The 18,608-nt window shown below is 37.9% G+C and overlaps 1 protein-coding gene across 4 annotated transcripts in view; it reads right to left on the reverse strand.

Annotated features, from left to right (window-relative positions):
- LOC140931165 (uncharacterized) overlaps positions 1-17,487 on the reverse strand; it is a 39,002-nt gene extending 21,515 nt beyond the window's left edge. For 2 of the 4 annotated variants that reach the window (XM_073380917.1, XM_073380920.1), the window contains exons 1-2: positions 5,628-5,745; positions 4,448-5,159 (exon numbers count right to left, since the gene is read on the reverse strand). In XM_073380917.1, the coding sequence (XP_073237018.1) occupies positions 4,448-4,919 (472 nt within the window). In that variant the 5' untranslated portion in view covers positions 4,920-5,159; positions 5,628-5,745. Of the gene's footprint in view, positions 1-4,447; positions 5,160-5,627; positions 5,746-14,282; positions 14,372-17,465 lie in introns of those variants that run through there. The other 2 variants (XM_073380919.1, XM_073380918.1) reach the window with 2 other exon arrangements.
- Between the last annotated feature and the right edge of the window lie 1,121 nt (positions 17,488-18,608).

An 18,608-nucleotide genomic window follows, 5' to 3' on the forward strand; every position in this document is an offset into this window, starting at 1 on the left:
TTAAACCGCCTTTTTTTCCCTTTGGAGTGCCCTATTTTGGTCCTGGCCGTCCCCCAACTGAAATGTAAAACTTCCGAAAACGTTCTCGATTTGCCGTGCCTCAAGGGTGAGGTTCTAAAAATGCGCTAGATAAGTTGATAAGTTCTTGTAAAACTTTGTTTGTTCAATTGCCTATTTTTAATCTTCTTTTGCCGTTTGAAGAGCCCATTTTTCTTTTTGGCCGTTTCAGAACTGAAATGTAAACCTTCTGAAAACCTTCTAGATCTCCTTTGCCTCAAGGGTAAGATTATGAAAATGCTCTGGATAAATTACCAAGTTCCTGTAAAAGTCTGTTCGATCAACTGCTGTTTTAAATTACTTTTTTCTTTTTTTGGAGTGCCCTATTTTGGTCCTGGCCGTCTCCCAACTGAAATGTGAAACTTCTAAAAACGTTCTCGATCAGGTAAGGTTATGAAAATGCGCAGGATAAGTTAATACGTTCTTGTAAAACTTTGTTTACCCAATTGCCTATATTTTCAATCTCCTTTTTTCTTTTGAAGTGCCCATTTTTCATCTTAGCCGTTTCAGAACTGAAATGTAAACCTTCTGAAAACCTTCTAGATCTTCTTTGCCTCAAGGGTAAGATTATCAAAATGTGCTGGATAAATTACCAACTTCTTGTAAAAGTCTTCGCCCAACTGCTGTTTGAGTGCCCTATTTTGGTCCAGAACAGGTCCAGAAGGCGCCTTGAACTGAAATGTGAAACTTCTGAAAACGTTCTCGTTCACCCTACTGTGCCTCAAGGGTAACGGATTATTATGAAAATACGCTGGATAAGTTACTAAGTTCTTGTAAAACTTTGTTTGCTCAACTACCTATTTTAAACCTCGTTCAAGTTCCTTTTGAAGTATCCATTTTTCTTCTTGGCCGGTTTCAGAACTGAAATGTAAACATTCTGAAAACCTTATTGATCTGCTTTGCCTCGGCCTGAGGGCAAGATTATGAAAACGCGCTCGATAAGTTAGTAGGAGCTTCTGAGAGTGTGTTTGCTCAACTAGTCTGGCCGTGCGTCGCTCTGAGGAAAGCAGGACGACCCCTCGTGGTTTAGGAGTGTTTTTGTACACAAAACAGGCATGTGAAGCGTAAAGGCGGTGAAAGTTAGTTAGAGTCAGCTTAAGTTTTTCTTTTTTCAGCAACCTACAGCTTTGGAAATGGGCAAAATATAACAGTTTTTTCATTGCAACCTCTCAGAATTGTTTGTAATCAAACTCGTTATCAGTGAAGATATAATAACTGGAAGAAACAAATAGTTAATTATATGAATACACATTTTTTAAAAGTTAAAATCCATGGGTGCTCCCTTATTACGACATTCCAAGGGAAATAGAATCAAAGGCATTTTTTGAGTTCTCGAAAGGTTTAACCACAAATGGTACAAATACTTCCTCGTGAAGCTCTCATAAGACACGAGATAATCCCTTATGTATTAATAGCAAATTTTAATTTGGGCACTCTCTCACGGTATAGAGGAATGCAAAAATTTTTTCGCATATAAAAAGCAAACACAACAAGACCCTTTTCAAGAAACCCGGTTTTCCGCACTGTGTCCTCTACATCCTGACTGATTGAAATTCTTTTACCGTTATCACGAGAAGTAATTAGTACATTGTTTCAAACTCTCCGAAGACTGAAAAAACTGGCATAGAAATTGCTGGAAATTTCATCGCCTGTTCTATTCTAAAAGAACGTCAGAAAATTCACATCAAAAAGAAAAATACTTAATTATTTTTGGGAGCTTATCGGAAATTTTTGATAAATCTTGCGCGATATCAAAAGGTTTCTAACTTAGATTTGGTTTACTGTGGAACCATGAGATTATGCTTATCTTAGCTTGATTAATTTTCTTTACACAAGATAATTTTCGTGTACGAAAAAGATGAAACCGCAATAAAACCTGTTTCGATAACTATTACCAAGTATCGTTTTCTTCCCTCTCCCGAGAGACCTTAATAATAGTAGGAATTTGTACAAGCCGTGAACTTTTTTACTACACCAATTCCATCATGAAGAAAAGAAAACAAGGTTAACTATAACTATAATTTCGATAAACTAGGTTTTATAATTCGTCTCATTTTTGTCCAATAATCTGAAAAGCTACTCGCTGGAGATGCCACTAAAATTATGGAGCCATCTCTTTATTCTGTTTCCAGGATCCTGGTGTTTCCCAAAATAACAAGCTCACCGTCACTTTTCTTTCCATTGATAGACCGAATGTACAAACAATGGCGTATCTTCGATTTTCTATTTATTTAAATAGGAAATTTCAGTGAACATTACTTGCTTATCTAAACTCTTGGTTCAACTTTTCATAATCATAATTGTTACGAATTCCATTGTGATTTTCTGAGGTTTTCTTTTCTCTTTTTTTGCTATGTCTATGTTCTGAATATTTTCTATTTTATCTGTGCGACATAAACTGAAAACATTCTACCACAAAGAATATAGATAAATAAGTTTACAAACAAACAATGAGACAGGTGGCGGTTAAATTTAAAATATACTTACTCCGGCACAGACGTTAATAAACTACTTGCATTATATAAGAATTAGCCAGGAACAATTTTCATCCGTTTAATGCATTTTCCTCTCAAAGTGCAAAAGGCAAAAAAGAAAGTATTCGTTTCAATTTCTGCAAAAACGTTTTTCCTAGCAAACCTCCCTCAGTTCTTGGCGCACAGCATCTCACTTTGATCGCAAGTATTCAATATGGCGACCGGGATGGCGGGAAGCCTGTCGCCACGGTGGCGATATCGATACAAGTATTCGTTCGTCACCTCAGGATTACCACAGATACAAAATTTGAATTAATCCATGATGTTGTTAAGGAGGAGAGACGGAATGGCACCATTTAGATAAAGATGGATTACAGCGAAAGGCACACGAGCCAAATAATAGCACTAAAGAGTAGCATTCCGTGTACGTCTGGTATATCCTTAGCACACTAGTGCGTCAAGTAGATTAAGTTTTTTGTGTGGCTGAGTTTGTGGGAAGTGACTGAAAATATTCGCAAGAAAAGAGAGTTTAGTGTAACGCTTATAATGTGACATAGACACAAGATGCAAAAAAAAAAATGCGAGAGAGGAAAGCAAAAATTAACGGTTTATCACGAGCATGAGAGCCGCTGGTCCAATTCCACGACAAGTGAACCAGTCAATCGCTAGCGAGGACAAACGATTTCCCAAGGAACTGCTGAATAATGCATCCAGAACTGTTGATATATTAGCATTAACAGTAACTTTATTTACGTTTTATTTGTTTCATTTGAGATAGTCTTGTGCAGATTAAGTTGATTTAGTCTGGTAATCGCTCGTTCTTCGGCAAGAAACACGCGGAATTGCCCCGGGCCAATCATGGTGTCAAGTGGGTTGTAAAGGATTACTTACTATCGATCGCACGCTCTCTATCTCTGTCATTCCTCTGAAAACAAACTTTACAAGAGAAACAATTCCGGAAATTGCTGAAACAAAATAGCTCTGTCAGTCGGCAATAAAAAGCTTTTCATTCATAATTACCAAATTACCAAAGCGTGCTACGATAAGAACTCCAAAAAACTGAAAATAAAGTGGATTGTCTGTTTGTTGACAGACACACTCGCGCGGGAGGGCAAATAAATAACGCGCGGGAGGTAGCTTTGTTGTCGCTTTTTGTACTGTAGGGCTATTACATCACAAACAGGCGTGAAAAATAAAGCTATGATAACTTTCTTGATCACTGAAACCAAGAGCTAGCCTGTCGAGATTTCTTTCACATATCAACCTCCGAGTTTTGACCCCTTTAACTGCAGGCATGTTTAAGTCTTAAAAAAACGTCTGTTCCGGTAAAATTGAACTCGAAACATGGAAAAGGCAGATGGGGAAATTTTGCTTGTTTTCCAGTTATGTTTCGATGGTTTTGACATCACGAGAAAGGTTATTTATCAAGTGTCAAAATTTCTCAGCTCTGTAGATTTTGTGATCTATGAAAATTAAGTTATTTCAAAACTTTGCGCTTTGTTTTCTTTGTCATTTCACACTCATTGATGAATTTAAGTTTTTTCTGTGGGCTGGGAAGGTATACGAGATGACATAAAATTTCCGATTTTGTTTTCGTGTATCGACTCCAGGAAACATTCTTTTGTCTAAACAAAAGTGTAATCACTTAGCAGATTCCACATGATTCAAAAGGAGAAAATCCCCATGTAGTTCAAACCTCGCTTACGGCAACTTTACAAGATGAATGTTATTCCACGCGCTTAGCAAGGCATTAAATTGGATTGCTTGACGTTCTGAGAAATGACGTCTGAAAGTGTGAAGTTATTTTTGTAGCAACGACCGCCGGAGCGCTACCCGAAGATAAGCACTCTTTCATGGGATAACTAATGAGCTGGGTCATATGAAAAGGGGGATAAATGAAATGTGCGTTAACATACCTAATGCCTGCAGCACTTCGTTCTCGTTGGCGGCTGTTGGAGCGGCTGTCGCCCCGAATATATCGTCGTACCGCGCCACCAAGGAACGAGAAGCCGGTTCGTAGACCATGAACACCATATGAACATCTCCCGGCTTGACAGGCGAATAACACAGTCTCTTCTCTCCAAACCCATACACTTTGACAAGTGAAGAGCGATGCATTTCGAAGACTTCGTCCACGATCTTTCTCCCTTTTAAAATCCTCCATATTTCAAAATCCGCGGCATAAGTTCCCGAGAGTTTATCTACCGTGTAAAGATTGATCACTTTTCCGATGAAAACGACTTTCACAAGTTTAGCACGCTCTCCTACGCTCATTTGCTTCCAACCACCCTCTTCGGGTAGAATTCGAATACAGGGCTTTGATAGCTTCGGAATTGTCAGTAAAGACAGTAACAAAACGGTGTTAAATCGAGGCCAGGAACAAGCCATTTTCTCTCGTAAACGCAGCAATTAAGAACACCCAAAGAACAGCTCGCCGATCGGAAGCGACAATAAATCAGTTTCGCTTACATCTGTGGAAATATCCGAAGTCTTGGCGCCGCGATAACTAACTTCATTATATTAGTTTTCATTCATTCGGAGGAATTCTAAAATCTCAGCACGTACGGGCTGCGTTCATCTGATCGGAATGAATCATCGTGAAGCTACGAGATAAACTTCTGAAGCGATCTGCACGAGATAAGAAGAAAAAAAGCACAATTAATCATCAATTAAAGGGATTTAATACTGACAGGAAAACGGCATGCCGTCAATAATCAAGTCTGCCCCTCGCCAAAATTCCACAAATAAATGTGGTGCGTTTGTTTCGTTAGAGATAAACGAGGGCAGTTTTCACCCTGTTACAGTTAATTAACTCAAGTTTCAACCATTGTTCGAACACAGTTTCTCCATATTTCAAGCCCACTCCATGCCATTTACACGAGTAGCGATACTCTAAACCAAAGCGGCAATTAGCGCGCCAGGCTTCCATCACAGACATCACGTCTCGCGGCTAAACACCTTGTTACTTTGTTTCCATTTGATAGTAGTAGTTGTAATTAATTGTATGTGACTCACTGGTCAAAGAAAATCATTACTTTACACTGTTTACAACCAAAGCAAACAATTCAATGCGTTAGCTAATTACGCAAAACTCACCATTATCGAGAGGAGAACTCGCATTGTTTACAAAATTTAACGTAAGTTGATGTTCCTTTTCGTGAAATCCCTGAACAAGTTTATCAGCTTTTGGCTTTTAGGTCACAAATGTTACGCTCCTCACAACGTAATTTGTGCCCGCGAGCGAACCTTGTCACTTCGACGTCTGAAAGCTCGAGTTTGCTGATCAGTTAAAAATATCCTTTCTTCTTTAGTTTGTAAACAAAGCTTTTCCGGCAAGTAGCTTTTTTTGTCGCAAGGATAATGATTGTGGCTGACGAACGTAACGATGAGACGTCATTTGAACAGAAGTCTCCTTATTTAAAAATTAAAACTATTAGTTGCGGAATTAGGCTGCCAATATATAGCAGAATATTTGAAAAGACCGGAAAGGATTAACTTCTAACTATTACCATGCGATTAATTCCCAACTCAGTCATGAATTCAAAGTGTTTTAAGATTAGATCCTCACAAGTTTTTTTGTTGAATTGTTACGTTTTATTTTCCCTGTGCAACGTGCTCAACGTGGAGAATCAAAGACACGCGAGGGATGGCGCGTATCTCGTGTAACCGGCTGTAACCACGTATTTCACCACTGACTTTCAGATTTACTGGACTGCTTTTTGTGTCTGCATTGATTAAAAGCAATATATCATTGATATGTTTTAACTGGCCGACCCTATTGAAAATGAATAATTTTAGGTATAACGAATTTACTAACATCTTGTAGACTGAACTGAGCGTAACCATGGACATGGGGAGACAAGACATAGAGGTTTGGTTGTAAGGATGTATGCGTCGTATTAGCAGATGACCTAAAGATCGGTACCTGCTTTACTCTTTACCGCTATCCCACCTTTGAACCGGAATGTCGAACAAGTGTAAACGAAACAGTACAGGATGATGATATAGTTATATTTATCATTTGTCTGCATGTATCTACCTGTCTACATAAGGATTTTGTAGGAAATTATTTTCACTTCAAAACGATTTCAATAAAGAGTGTATGTCAGTCTTCCCGCGGCGGTTCTAAAAAGATACAATAAAGATGAACTCACAACTCCTTGCTATAGAAAACCTATATTGAAGTGCTTAGATTCACACAACCGGCAAGAGATTATCCTCTCTTGACTCAACGCATAAAAGTATCAAACGCACAGGCAGTAGATGATCGTGTCAGATCAGTCGGTCATTTGAAACAGAGCCGAATTTCTCATACTGAACGGTACCACTCACTGACACAAGCTGGTCAGCTCGTCCAGTTTTCTTTTTTTCTTCTTCTTCATTATTTATTGCTCTATTCTGGCTTTCATTTTTCGCAGCTAAGGTGTCTCTACCATTTTTTCTGCAAAGGGCAAAGTCTGGAGGTATTCTAAACTCAAACGTGGGCTAAGTCTAAAGAAGTTATTAGTATTTCCTATAAATGATACTTTCATAACTTTCGGTCGCAACTGTAAGCCTTGGTTCTGTAGTTCAACGAAGTATAACCTGAAAATATTAAAATTGTGTTTTACGAGAGAAAAATGCAAATTATTTCACAGCATTAAGGATAAACCAATTATGAGATCGGTTCACTGTGTAATTTCCAGAATTATCATGATCTGAAAATTGTTATCAGCCTCAGGCAAGAGCTGATCACATTTACTAATCGATCGATCATGATTATCGTAGCTCAAATCTTTATCCCACATTACCCAAGTAATTGTTCATTCTTGTCCAATGTGATGAAATTAAACAAGAAGTGAGAGTCTTTAACTTAAAACTTGCGGGGCAATTGCATTTTGTTGCTACCATTAGCACTGAAGGGAAAAGTTCTTGGAAGCAAAGGAGGGAACGTTTGCAACGGAGATTTCTTCGGAACTATTATGAGAGTCTAATTCATAGGGAGTATAAACTTGAACGATTTCAGCTAATTTACTACTAAAATCAACTTTCACGACAAGAAATATTATTTTAATGTTGAGTCTGTGGCCGAAGACTCTTTAGCGGTACTTTTTTTGTTGTGTTCTTCAATAGATCAGATCTTTTTTCCCAACTGAAATTTTGGATTTTTCTAGTATTTTAACTTGAGGCATTCTTAAGGGTGAAAGGTTAACGCTTTGATTACCGAAAGGTCTCCAGACAACCTTAAAAGATAAGCTATTAAAGACCGGATCAACCCAACGTATAGACAGGTCTTGAAATAAATGTCTCAACTTCAATTCTTACAGGGCACACCCAAAGGCCAGAAAAGAGGCCCCGAACAAAAGATGACAGAAGAAAATTTCCAAACTTTCACCATCTAAGTACTGAAAAACAAATAATACCACGTTAAAGGTATACCGAAGAGTTTCGGTTGAATGAAACACCGTAGGATTTTGTCAACAGACTTGAAAGGAACTACACACTCAGGAGGGTGTCGTTGGGGTGGTAGCTTTGACGGTTGACGGTTAACTTTTTCCACTTTTGACGGCTGACGGTTTCTGATTTTAGAACTTTTGACGGTTGACGGTCATTTAAAAGTGGAAATTTAGTCCAAAAGTCGATGTAAATTTTAACCTCTGTATGATTTCAAGAATATTAACTGAGGTGTTTTGAAGGTTGTCTTGGCCTTTCATTTATAAAATTTCGAAATATTTTCAGATATAAGCAGGTTGTAAGCTATTGTAATGTTTAGAAAGAGTGGTTTTTAGAACATGGGACCTGGTTTTTGCAGTTTCACGGTGATCGGTTGCTAGGGCTTTTCCTCCCATACCTCTCAAAACCGAGAGTTTTAAGAAATAGACAGAAGTAGAATGCATCGAATGTGACGAAACTTGGCAGGGAAGTAGGTTGATGAGTTACCTGTTAATTGGTTTTTATTTCATCCCGTGTGACTGCTATTGTGACGTCCTGAATAATGTCCAATTTGGCATCAGAAAAAAATTCAGGAAAGAAATGGTAAAAATTTTAAGTTAGTTTTCTGTATAGAATTCTATGATTTCTAGTGAAAATCCCATCTAAATCCGATAAAAAGGCGTTAAGTTACAGTTAATTAAAGAAATTTAAATTTCCCGCCAAATGACCATATGTATGGTCAAAATAAGGGGTATTTTAAACTCGAGAACAATGAATGTATTGGCACAGGAGCAAGGGCAACATTGCATAAAATCAAAATTGTAGTTTTTTTTTATATTTAGGTTGTGACGCATTTTTCGTAACAAAATGTGTCTTTATGACGTCACAATAACGTATATTTATTAATTTATTATCAGAGTTTAATGTTTAAAAGTGAACGAGAACACGTACGACATTTTCGCCAAAAAAATGTGCAACTAAGAAGTTTCTGGAAGTTTCACGTTGTAGTCGTGCGAAACAACGGCAAAGAAATGTACAAAAAAAGTGTGCTGCACGTGCAAAGTTGGTTTTTTGCTAACTAGACCTATTGTTGTTTTTTCACCGTTCTCGTTGCTTTCGCCGCTTAGCATTACACGATTTTATATTTTGTTTGAACAAACTTTAAATATTATCGAGGTCTTCGGTTTTAGCCTTGGCCAAATCTATATATTATTTTATGCATTTGTTACTATAAAATTATTATTTTGGGGTTGTAAAGCGCCACGAACAACTAGTGGATGTGAGCGCTATAAAAGTGCTAAATTAATTAACTAATTAACGTCAGTTACACCAGAGGATTGAATCAATTCACGCTTTTGTAGCAAAACTCGGTAGCACATGTTTCTGTTGGTTTCCGTCCGCCATGTTGATGCTCATTCGGATGGGCACCAGCATGGTGTCTCCATACAAATCTCTTTTAATTTTGTAAAAACATTTCTTCGGATATCTCGTATACGAAATATTTCTCTGACTTAAATCTTGGCGAGGGTCTTTGTATATTTACCTCCTTTCATTTCCCAGATTTCGGACTTTATCTATTGGCAGTTTTGATTTTTATTTTGATCTATTTTGAATGGCGTGACACTGAAAACCAGCAATCCTTTTCAACGGCAGCAGTAATTTCAGACGGTACTCCTTTTAGTCCTTTGAAATCCTACGATGTTACCAGTCAAATGAATTCTATTTACAACGGTACTTTCACGTGGTTCTCTTTATTGCGTTCGACGCTAGGAGAACGCACCAGCAATTAGCGGAAAGATTGGTGTTTGGTTCAAATACTAGCCTCACACGCAGGCGTTTTTAGGGGAGCTCGTATTTCGTCCCTCCTTAAAAACGCCTGTTCAACCGAGAGCAACATTCCTTTCCCATTGTTTTATTCGCGTGGTAAGTGACCAATCATCGGCAACAGTTTTGAAATAAAGTGTAGACAGGCTAGGAAACATGACTCATAAGCTCGTGATAGTGTAAAAACGTGACCCTAGAGTTACTTTTTTCCTTCTTTTCTTTCCTTCGCTAACTGGTTATGCAGTGCACATGGTATTCTAAAATCTGACTAAATCTTACTTTTGCCGCTCTGAGTCTAAAAGCCTTCCTAGTGTTTCATGCGGATCGAGTAATTTTTGGTTTACCCTGGGGTCAAGGTAAACCGTCAAGAGTTTGAAAGGTACAATGTGATTGGCTGGGCTAAGTTTGGAATGTTGTTCTCGGTTGAATAGGCGTTTGTCGGTAGGGACGACGTACGAACTCCCCTAAGAAGATCTAAAAGCGCCTGCATGGGAGGCTAGTCAAATACTGGATACGGAAATACGTCATACAACACTCGCTTCCTAGAGCCCGTTGTCCCGTTAGGTCGCGTGGCATTTCGACAAAATAGAATGTTTTGATATTTCTTTACCGAATATCACCTCATCAGCCGGTTTAGAAACTCTACGGGGCAAATTGTGGGCTGATTTACAATTTTGGGACGACAACGAAAATCTGCTGGCCTACTGTTGATTTGCAAAACTAAGGCAAGTAATCAGCAGACTGTCTGCGAATTCACTAAAGTGCGAGTTACATATTGTAAACCACTTGCGGGCAAAGCTCGACAATCAGAAGTCTTGTGCGCCCTTAAGAGCTATTTAAAATTACGAAATGCTGTGTGCTGTCTTCTGTTCTTTCGGGCAATGAAAATAATATTGCATTTTTCTTGTTCTCCAAGAGCTACTGTATTTTACTACATCGTTGAATATTCTAATTTCACTCGGGTTAATGATTATTAAAAAAGCAACGAAAGCTTTGAAGAAACTGCTGATAAAGAACGCTGCTTTTTCAAACCCGCTCCCTACATATAAAAGTTCACTAAATTGTACAAACTTCCACACTTTGGTGACATTCATCAGTCATTTACAAATTGCAATTTCAAACGCACTCACTTATACCTGATTACTGCTAGTTTAGAACGTAGTAGAAAAAGTTCTTGTCAAATAGGGTGATCAGAGCACACAGTAAAACAACGTTAACGTTGACATTATTGTATTTGGCTATTACCCAGAAATTTCGTCAAATCTCAGAGACCCAGTTATAGGCAGAATTCTGAATTCCTTTATTTATCCCCACCTTAATGTTAAAACCAATGCAACTGAGACTTACAGACCGCCTGCAATTTAATTTACAAAAATTTTAGTCCCGTTGCACGATTGCTAATAATGGCAGATATTTTGACTCAGCAGATCTTTTAGTGTTCCTAAAAAGCGCATTTTTCGCATGATGAATTTAATTCATTATCATGACAGGAGGAGTTTCATCAAGAGCGCACAAGACTCGGAGAAGATGGAACGGTTAAGTTCAGCTCGATTTTTTACGAGGCTTTCATAAAGGGCGTGGCAGCTATGTAATGGTCACACTAAAGAGGGGATTACAACATTCACAATTAGTGGACACCATCGCATTATGTAAAATAAACCAAATACAATGAATATGTATTCCAAAATAAAGAATGTTCTATAACAGTCTACGGCGAAAAGCAGCAGCTTTATCAATCATTTTCCAGCTCAGTTGCTGATACCACTATGCAAGGAGCAATGCGTAGAAACCCTGTTTACGAACCAAAGGTTGACTCTGGTAGTCATCAGCGATAGCTGGGGAGAAACATGAGTGAATGACCTGTTTTTTTTTTACAGGTGAGTGCACTACGAGAAATTTTCAGTCCTTTGGGAAAGGCCTTTGATATAATTTACTGATTTTCATGTCATTCGCGTCATATTCAGGTCTTTTAAGGACAACACTCAGGGCAGGACGAGATGAAAGAATTTAATCCCGCCTTTACTAGTCTTTCCTCGTTTCGGAAAATCCTAGCAAATCCTCATGAGGCTTATTTAAAAGCTAAAAAGGCATATTCCTTCTTCACAAGACTAGAATCCTTAAATTTTTTAGTGCTACGAGAGGTCGAGGCGTTATTTGTTTTAAAGAAAATCTAATTAACTTAAATCATAACGGTGTGATCATGACCGTAGAATCTACACTCCTCCTTTCAGCACAGCTTAACCATACATTAAACCTCTGATAAAGAATAAGCTAACATGCCATGATCAAGACAGGAGAAATGAGAGTGACCAGGGAATAACATTCAAAAGACTGATCCGAGTTCTCCCTTGTGGCACAGGAAATGTAACGTTAACAGTTTGGAGAAATGTTGATATAAGGTCTTAAAGAGGGAGTTGTGACAGTGATACTTCAATGCCAACGAAATTATTCTTTGGGTGTACGTAAAGAATTAAGACGAGAAAAAAATAGTAAAGCAACTTATGAGCCCAATTTTGAGTATGCAAAACAAACAAAAGAAACACCACCTAATAAGGATTTGTTTATCTTTGCATAAAGTCACCAAAATTTGCAAGACCAACTTTCAACCTTAAATAGCTGCAAAACGTTCTTTTAATGGTTTGGGGGACATCAAAGGTATTACTGATCCGCGATTAATTAGCATTTGTTTGTTTGGCAGGGGATTGAAAGTATTACGAAAACTAGATCTTGATCGCTTGTACTCTTAGTAAACAGTACGCGAATTTTTTCTAAATTTTTGGTGAGCAAAAATGCGTCGAAAAGTATGAAAATCTGACACGCCATTAAATTCTTTTAAACATAGGCTTCCAAGAAAAGAAAACAATTAGGAAATTTGAAAAAACTAGGGGGATGATGCATTAATAAGGCCAAAAATTTAGCCAGAATATTCTTAATTTCCAATTGCTTTGGGTTGGAGGCTAGAAAAAAAATATTGTATAACCAATGCTTTAAAAACTTTTTTACGTGCAGTTGTGGGAAATAACTTAAATATATTGACTTTTTATGGGGATTTATCTTTTCAATGAGGTCATTCATGCGTGCGTTATTGACCTTTTTAAGTTTGTCAGATTAGGTAAAGAAGTCCTTACTTCGCTTTCTAGTCATTTCACATTTTCTAGAAACATTGTATTATTTATCCTGGTGTCTCGAACTGGTTATAAATAAATGCTCCATATCTATTAAATAAGGAAATTTATGCGCTCAAACTAACTGCGCAGTTTTTTCGTCTTCCTTTGACATTCACTTTACACCTGCAACATGGCGGGAAAAGGGGCTGCACGCGGTCTGCAATGGCGGGAATGTTTGCGTGTGGTGTGGTCTGTGAGAGAAAGTAACGTTCTAAAATGTAACGAGTAGGTCGAATTTGACAAGAATAACATCTCGAAATGAGGAATTAGAGATAAAACGTGTTTAAAGGTTAGCGCAGCAAGATAGCAAGTATGACCAAGCAAAGTAGGAGATAGAGTAAACAACTTGTGAAGTAACCAAACACTGCGCTTATTGTGTCTTGCCATAAGCCCCATGCAGAGATCTTGCAATATAAATCAGCTAGAAAAAAAACCTAGTCATGGAACTCCGGGGGACTCCCATAAAAGGGAAACGGGAACTAGTAGCTCGTTTATGGGGCCGGTTAACTGCAGATTTTGGTCTCCCTTATGGTTTTGAGGACGAAAAGCAAAATTTTATCCATACTTGCAGGGATTACCTAGGTTTCCGTGCAAAGAAACATCTATAAAATTTAAGAATCAAACGTTGCCATAGTGTTTTGAAGACAGCAGTCCGTCAAAGTCGGTAGCGCAATTAAATTTACTAGCTCTTGCATTTGACGGCTGCATCAGTATGTCTATGCATAGTCTTCTTAAAGGGGTTAAATAAGGCCTCTGAGAAGCCAAGCCTAGATTGGTCTCCTTTGCGGTTTATTTCTAATTGTCCGACAAACATCCCCATCCCTTTGACTTGAAGTCCCCCCCCCCCCCCCCCCCGGGAATGGAACCCAGCTACGAGCCTAATTATTCCATAGAAAACACTTGCTCTAAGTCTCCGAATTCAGGAATACTATATTAATTTTGAAAGTATACACTTGCAGAATACGCGAGTTAGTTCAAGTCGTTCCTGATCATTGGCTTGCTTGCTCCACCTCTCTTCCACTTCTTTCTCTGCCGCAGAATTCATGCCACAAAGGCAGTCTTCTCAGTAACGGTGACTGTGACTTTGTTCAAAATTTGGTAATACTGAAGTAAATATATGCTGAAGGGATTTCCGTGTACTTGCTTTGAAGGCAAAAGAGAATTTTTTCTTCAAATTGCAGAGTGAAAAAGAAAAAACTCCAATTTAGAAGGGAATCTTCAAGAGAACGCCTAATTTCTTTGTTTTGGAAGTACGTGTGGCAATGGACGAGTGTCGGACAATTTTAACAGACAAATTACTAATGAATAATTGTCTAGAGCAAGCATTAAAATCTAGATCATAACATACCGTCCTCCCGTTGAATAACAACGCCTCTGTCAACTTCAATTGCAAGTCTGTACACAACCACATTTGTAGACTTTACAGTCATGTTTCTACAAGGGATAAGTTTTATACTAATACTAATCTTTTTCTGGAATTTTCCCCGAGAAGATAATTGGTTCAAGAATAATCTTGAGAAATATTTTCTTCTGTCAGACAAATCATCTTAGTGGTTTTGAATAGTCATGAAAGTAATTTATGTTTTCCTGTGCGCTTTGTAATAAAGCAGTTTATGTTTTTTCTTTCAAGGTATATCTGCAGTAAATATCTTATGAACTGAACATTTAAAATAACATCACCAGTTGTTATAGACATCTTTAGGTATTAAAGACAAGACGACATGTATCGGTTCTTAAAACCGTTGAATATATATGAGCTAGATGGGTGTAAATTCACTGGAACGATCTTTCTTTATTTCTTTGGAGATGTGAACATTATCATGCTCTAGCAGAACAGTGGAAATCTTCTGTATGACTCTTCTTAGCCGATACCTTTGTCATGGGCAAGTGAATTTTTCAGAATACTTGTGTAATGTTACGTTAGCAATAGGAACAATAGCACCCCGTCGTATGTTTTTAGGTCCTAAAGGATTTTATCTTCAGTAGAGTTTTTCTTGTGTCTTGAATAGCATTCCGTCGTGAAAGCAATCTGTTTTGAATTTGTACTTCTCGAGACTCAAGAATACCGTTTCCTTACGCTGTTCATCTAGACAAACGATGAAGACTCAACTTATGATACTCAGCTGACTCCATTTGTTTCTGAACGGAGGTGATGTGCTTTGAGTTCAAGGGCGTTGAAAGCTCGGCTTCAGAAGTCCTGCATGTAGTCATGATACTGTCCATGCAACAATATAGAGCCTCATCAGAGAAGTCAGTAAATTGCAAACGTTTGCTAGAGTAGAAGACTGAAGAAAAGAATGTTGGTCGTTCCGCTTACACTGAAGTCGGTTCACCTACTGGGTCTTAATTACTTTATATCACTAGACACCAAATTAACCTGAAACTAACCAGAATTTCAAGGGGTCTTATCGGGAACTTAAAACGGCTTGAAACAAAGAATTTGCAACTGATTAAAAAAGTAGAGGTTGACACGTAGATCTTCGAAAAGAAATTGCCAACCAAAACTGCTAACCATCAATGAGCTCTGTATCTCAAAATTTGATTATAATGTACCACATTCGTACTCTATTGAAAGTAAACGAAGCTATTCACGTAAGACTGACTATACCCTAATCAGACTGTCAAAAAAGAATACCCACACTACTTTATATGACCTCATTCATCCATTCAGAGAGTGATGTAAAGTGTGTAAATGTGCAAGTATTCAGTGAAGTGATCGATGTGAATAGAATAAAGTAATCAAACTGAGTACAACAGCCAACGGGTAACACAGCAGAAACTTTTAGCATATAACATTGCACTAGCCACCAGTGAGGATGAAATTAAAAAAATATTAAAAGTCACGGTGCTGCTACACAGAGCTAATCGATACCATCTTCTGACGCGTTTAACAAAGCTGAAGCGGAAGAAGCGTCGCAATTAATCTCTCTATCGAGAGACAAACTATGAGCAAACCGATTTAAACTATCAGGCTACCATTTCATTCTAAACAACTGAACGAATAACATTTCACATTACTATTGCCATTGCGGCTGATCTTCAATAGAAATATTTTCAAAAGCGTCGACTTTGATCAAAATTAGAAGGCTTGAAGGTCTAAGCAGCTATACTGACATGACGGTAAGCAACTTTTCTATATTCAGAAAGTGAAATCACACTGATAAAGTGAAACCGAGATAGAACACGACAAATGCTAGGATTCGTTTGCTAGAGCATTTCCAACTATAGTGTCTTTACTACATATGACTCTTAGAGGAATATTACTCACATGAAAACCTTGTTAACTACTAATAAGCAATCATCAATTATTATATTATGACCCAACACGGAGGAAGAAATAAGCTCTGTCCTTTGCAGATCAAATGCCGGAAATTGGAGGCAAAATGTCCGTCTTTTTAAACTGTCCTATATATTCTACTGTAAGGGAAATACTTTAGAAGAAATTTCAGTTTTGAGTTCCAAATAAAAAAATATTTAGAATACCTCCCGTAAAAGAGAGACAGAAGAAACCATACAAGACTTGAATAAATAGAAATCGTGTCATCATTTTGTTAACCTTGAATTGAAGAAATATATCTATCTTTCTTTGATTTATATGTACATCGCATGATTAAACTTAATCGTTTTATTTCTTAATTCAGTTTTGTTACTATTATGTTACTTTTCTTTGTTAAGTTTTATGTTTTTGCAGCGGCTGTATAACTTTATACCGACTGGTTTATCGTTTGCAATGACTAAGCTACTTAACATGCTGTTGTTCACATTCACTGCAAAGAGACCCTTTTATGAGTCACAACTCAGCAATCACACAAGGGTGTATACACTACAGTGATCAGGATTGGTTATATTGAATTTGTATCACTAACTAAAGTTTTCGAGGTGTCAATTTGTCAGGCTCGGTTGGTGCTTCGGTGAGAAGGATATTTTTTGCTCGTAGTTGCAAGGAAGAATCAAAGAAAACATACTCTCCTGTCCCTTAATCAATTATAACAAAAATGTAATATTAGTATTGAACAAATCAGGATCTTGCACAGAAAGGTTATGGTTTTCGGGATCGTGCGTGTCGGGAAATCATCTCAGTCATCTTTGGAAAGAGCACGCTTACGATATTTACGCACGAGTTGTTGACATATCACAAATCGAAGGAGTGAGCGCAACACGAAAGACACAAAACAATGAGAACGTAAATACCATACAAAGCACTTTCCATGTGGTATTGTGTTAATTATATATCGATATACACATAATGAGATCAATCTATTGCTGTGGCTATCTATTTTAAATCTTTCCGAGGGCTAAAATGATAAAATTTACCGCCATGGTCGTGAAATGACATAGCATGAACGAAAACGACGTTACTCCAAAATGAGGCCAAGGATATGAGATAATACAGAAATTCATGTTATCTAAACTTTTTGCTCTGAATCTAAAATTGTCGGCGGAAATTGAAAGAATTTTAGTGAAATGGCTGGTTTGAATAAGCTTGACAAAAGACAAAAAAGCTCCTATTAAAAGTACAACTCAAGCTTACTTGTTTTTTCTCGAATTTTTCCTTTCTACTGTTGTCGGGAGCGCCTGTTGTTGCTTTGCAAGCTCTTTACAATTTTCTTCAGTCTTTCCTAAATCTATATAGTCCAGGATATGTTTACAGTTATCGACACTGAGGCCCTGTCCAAACGTATCCGGATATTTTTGATAACGGAGATTACTTTTTGTTTCCGTTTTCAAAATAAACTACGCGTCCACACGTAGATGAAAAATATGATAGCATCCCTTACAGAGCATGCCTAAGTGATGTATGACATCATCATATTCGAAACCTCGTCCGTCTACAGTGCCGTAGCCAGGGAAGGGTTCCAGGGGTTCCGGAACCCCCCTATGGGCTATGAAACTGGCTGTAATTTCAAGCTGGCAAAGGAGAAATAAATCAGAAAGGTATCACATGCCATATCGAGGGTTACAGTATTAGAATTATAATGAAGATTAGCAACTTACGCGAAGCACAGTACCAGATTGATAGCCATGAAGTGCATTTCCCATCAATGCTAATAGCACTAGAAGCTATTTCAAGTGAGCTGCTATTTGCATATCAATTTGAGGATTTTAATTATTATATCTGGGACACTGACAGCAATAGTAAGGCGAACAGCACATTACATTATATGTGGTATTCAACGCTAATCCATAATTACCCAGGTTACCAGATTGCCTTTCAGTATTACAGCCACTCAGTGGCAAGCAGAAAAAGCGAGACATCGATTTCTTCCAGGTATACAACCACTTCAAAGAATTGAAGTGTACGGCTACAATATATCTGATTCAGAGGAGATATCGATAAGTATGGCAGGGACTGGTTCAGCAGGGTACCCGACACAGCGAGAAAAGCAGTCGATCATCGAGCCATCTATGCCGCGCGTAGTTGTTCGGGAGCAGCTACATGCAGAAACGCCAAAGGATTAGTACAAAAGGGCACTCACAATTGATCTTTTGGATAATCTTATTTCTGAGATATACACCTACTTTGGCTCCGGTAACAATGCTGTCGAGGATGTCTTCCATTCTGCGTATATACTTGCAGCCTTGCTAATTTTGCTCGTAAAGGAATATCCCGTGCAAGCTGCTATGTAAATATTCTCCCATAAACCCAGGTTTTTGACTTAAACGCGGATCAAGA

This window comes from Porites lutea, chromosome 3, assembly GCF_958299795.1.
Source record: "Porites lutea chromosome 3, jaPorLute2.1, whole genome shotgun sequence".
NCBI lineage: Eukaryota > Metazoa > Cnidaria > Anthozoa > Scleractinia > Poritidae > Porites > Porites lutea.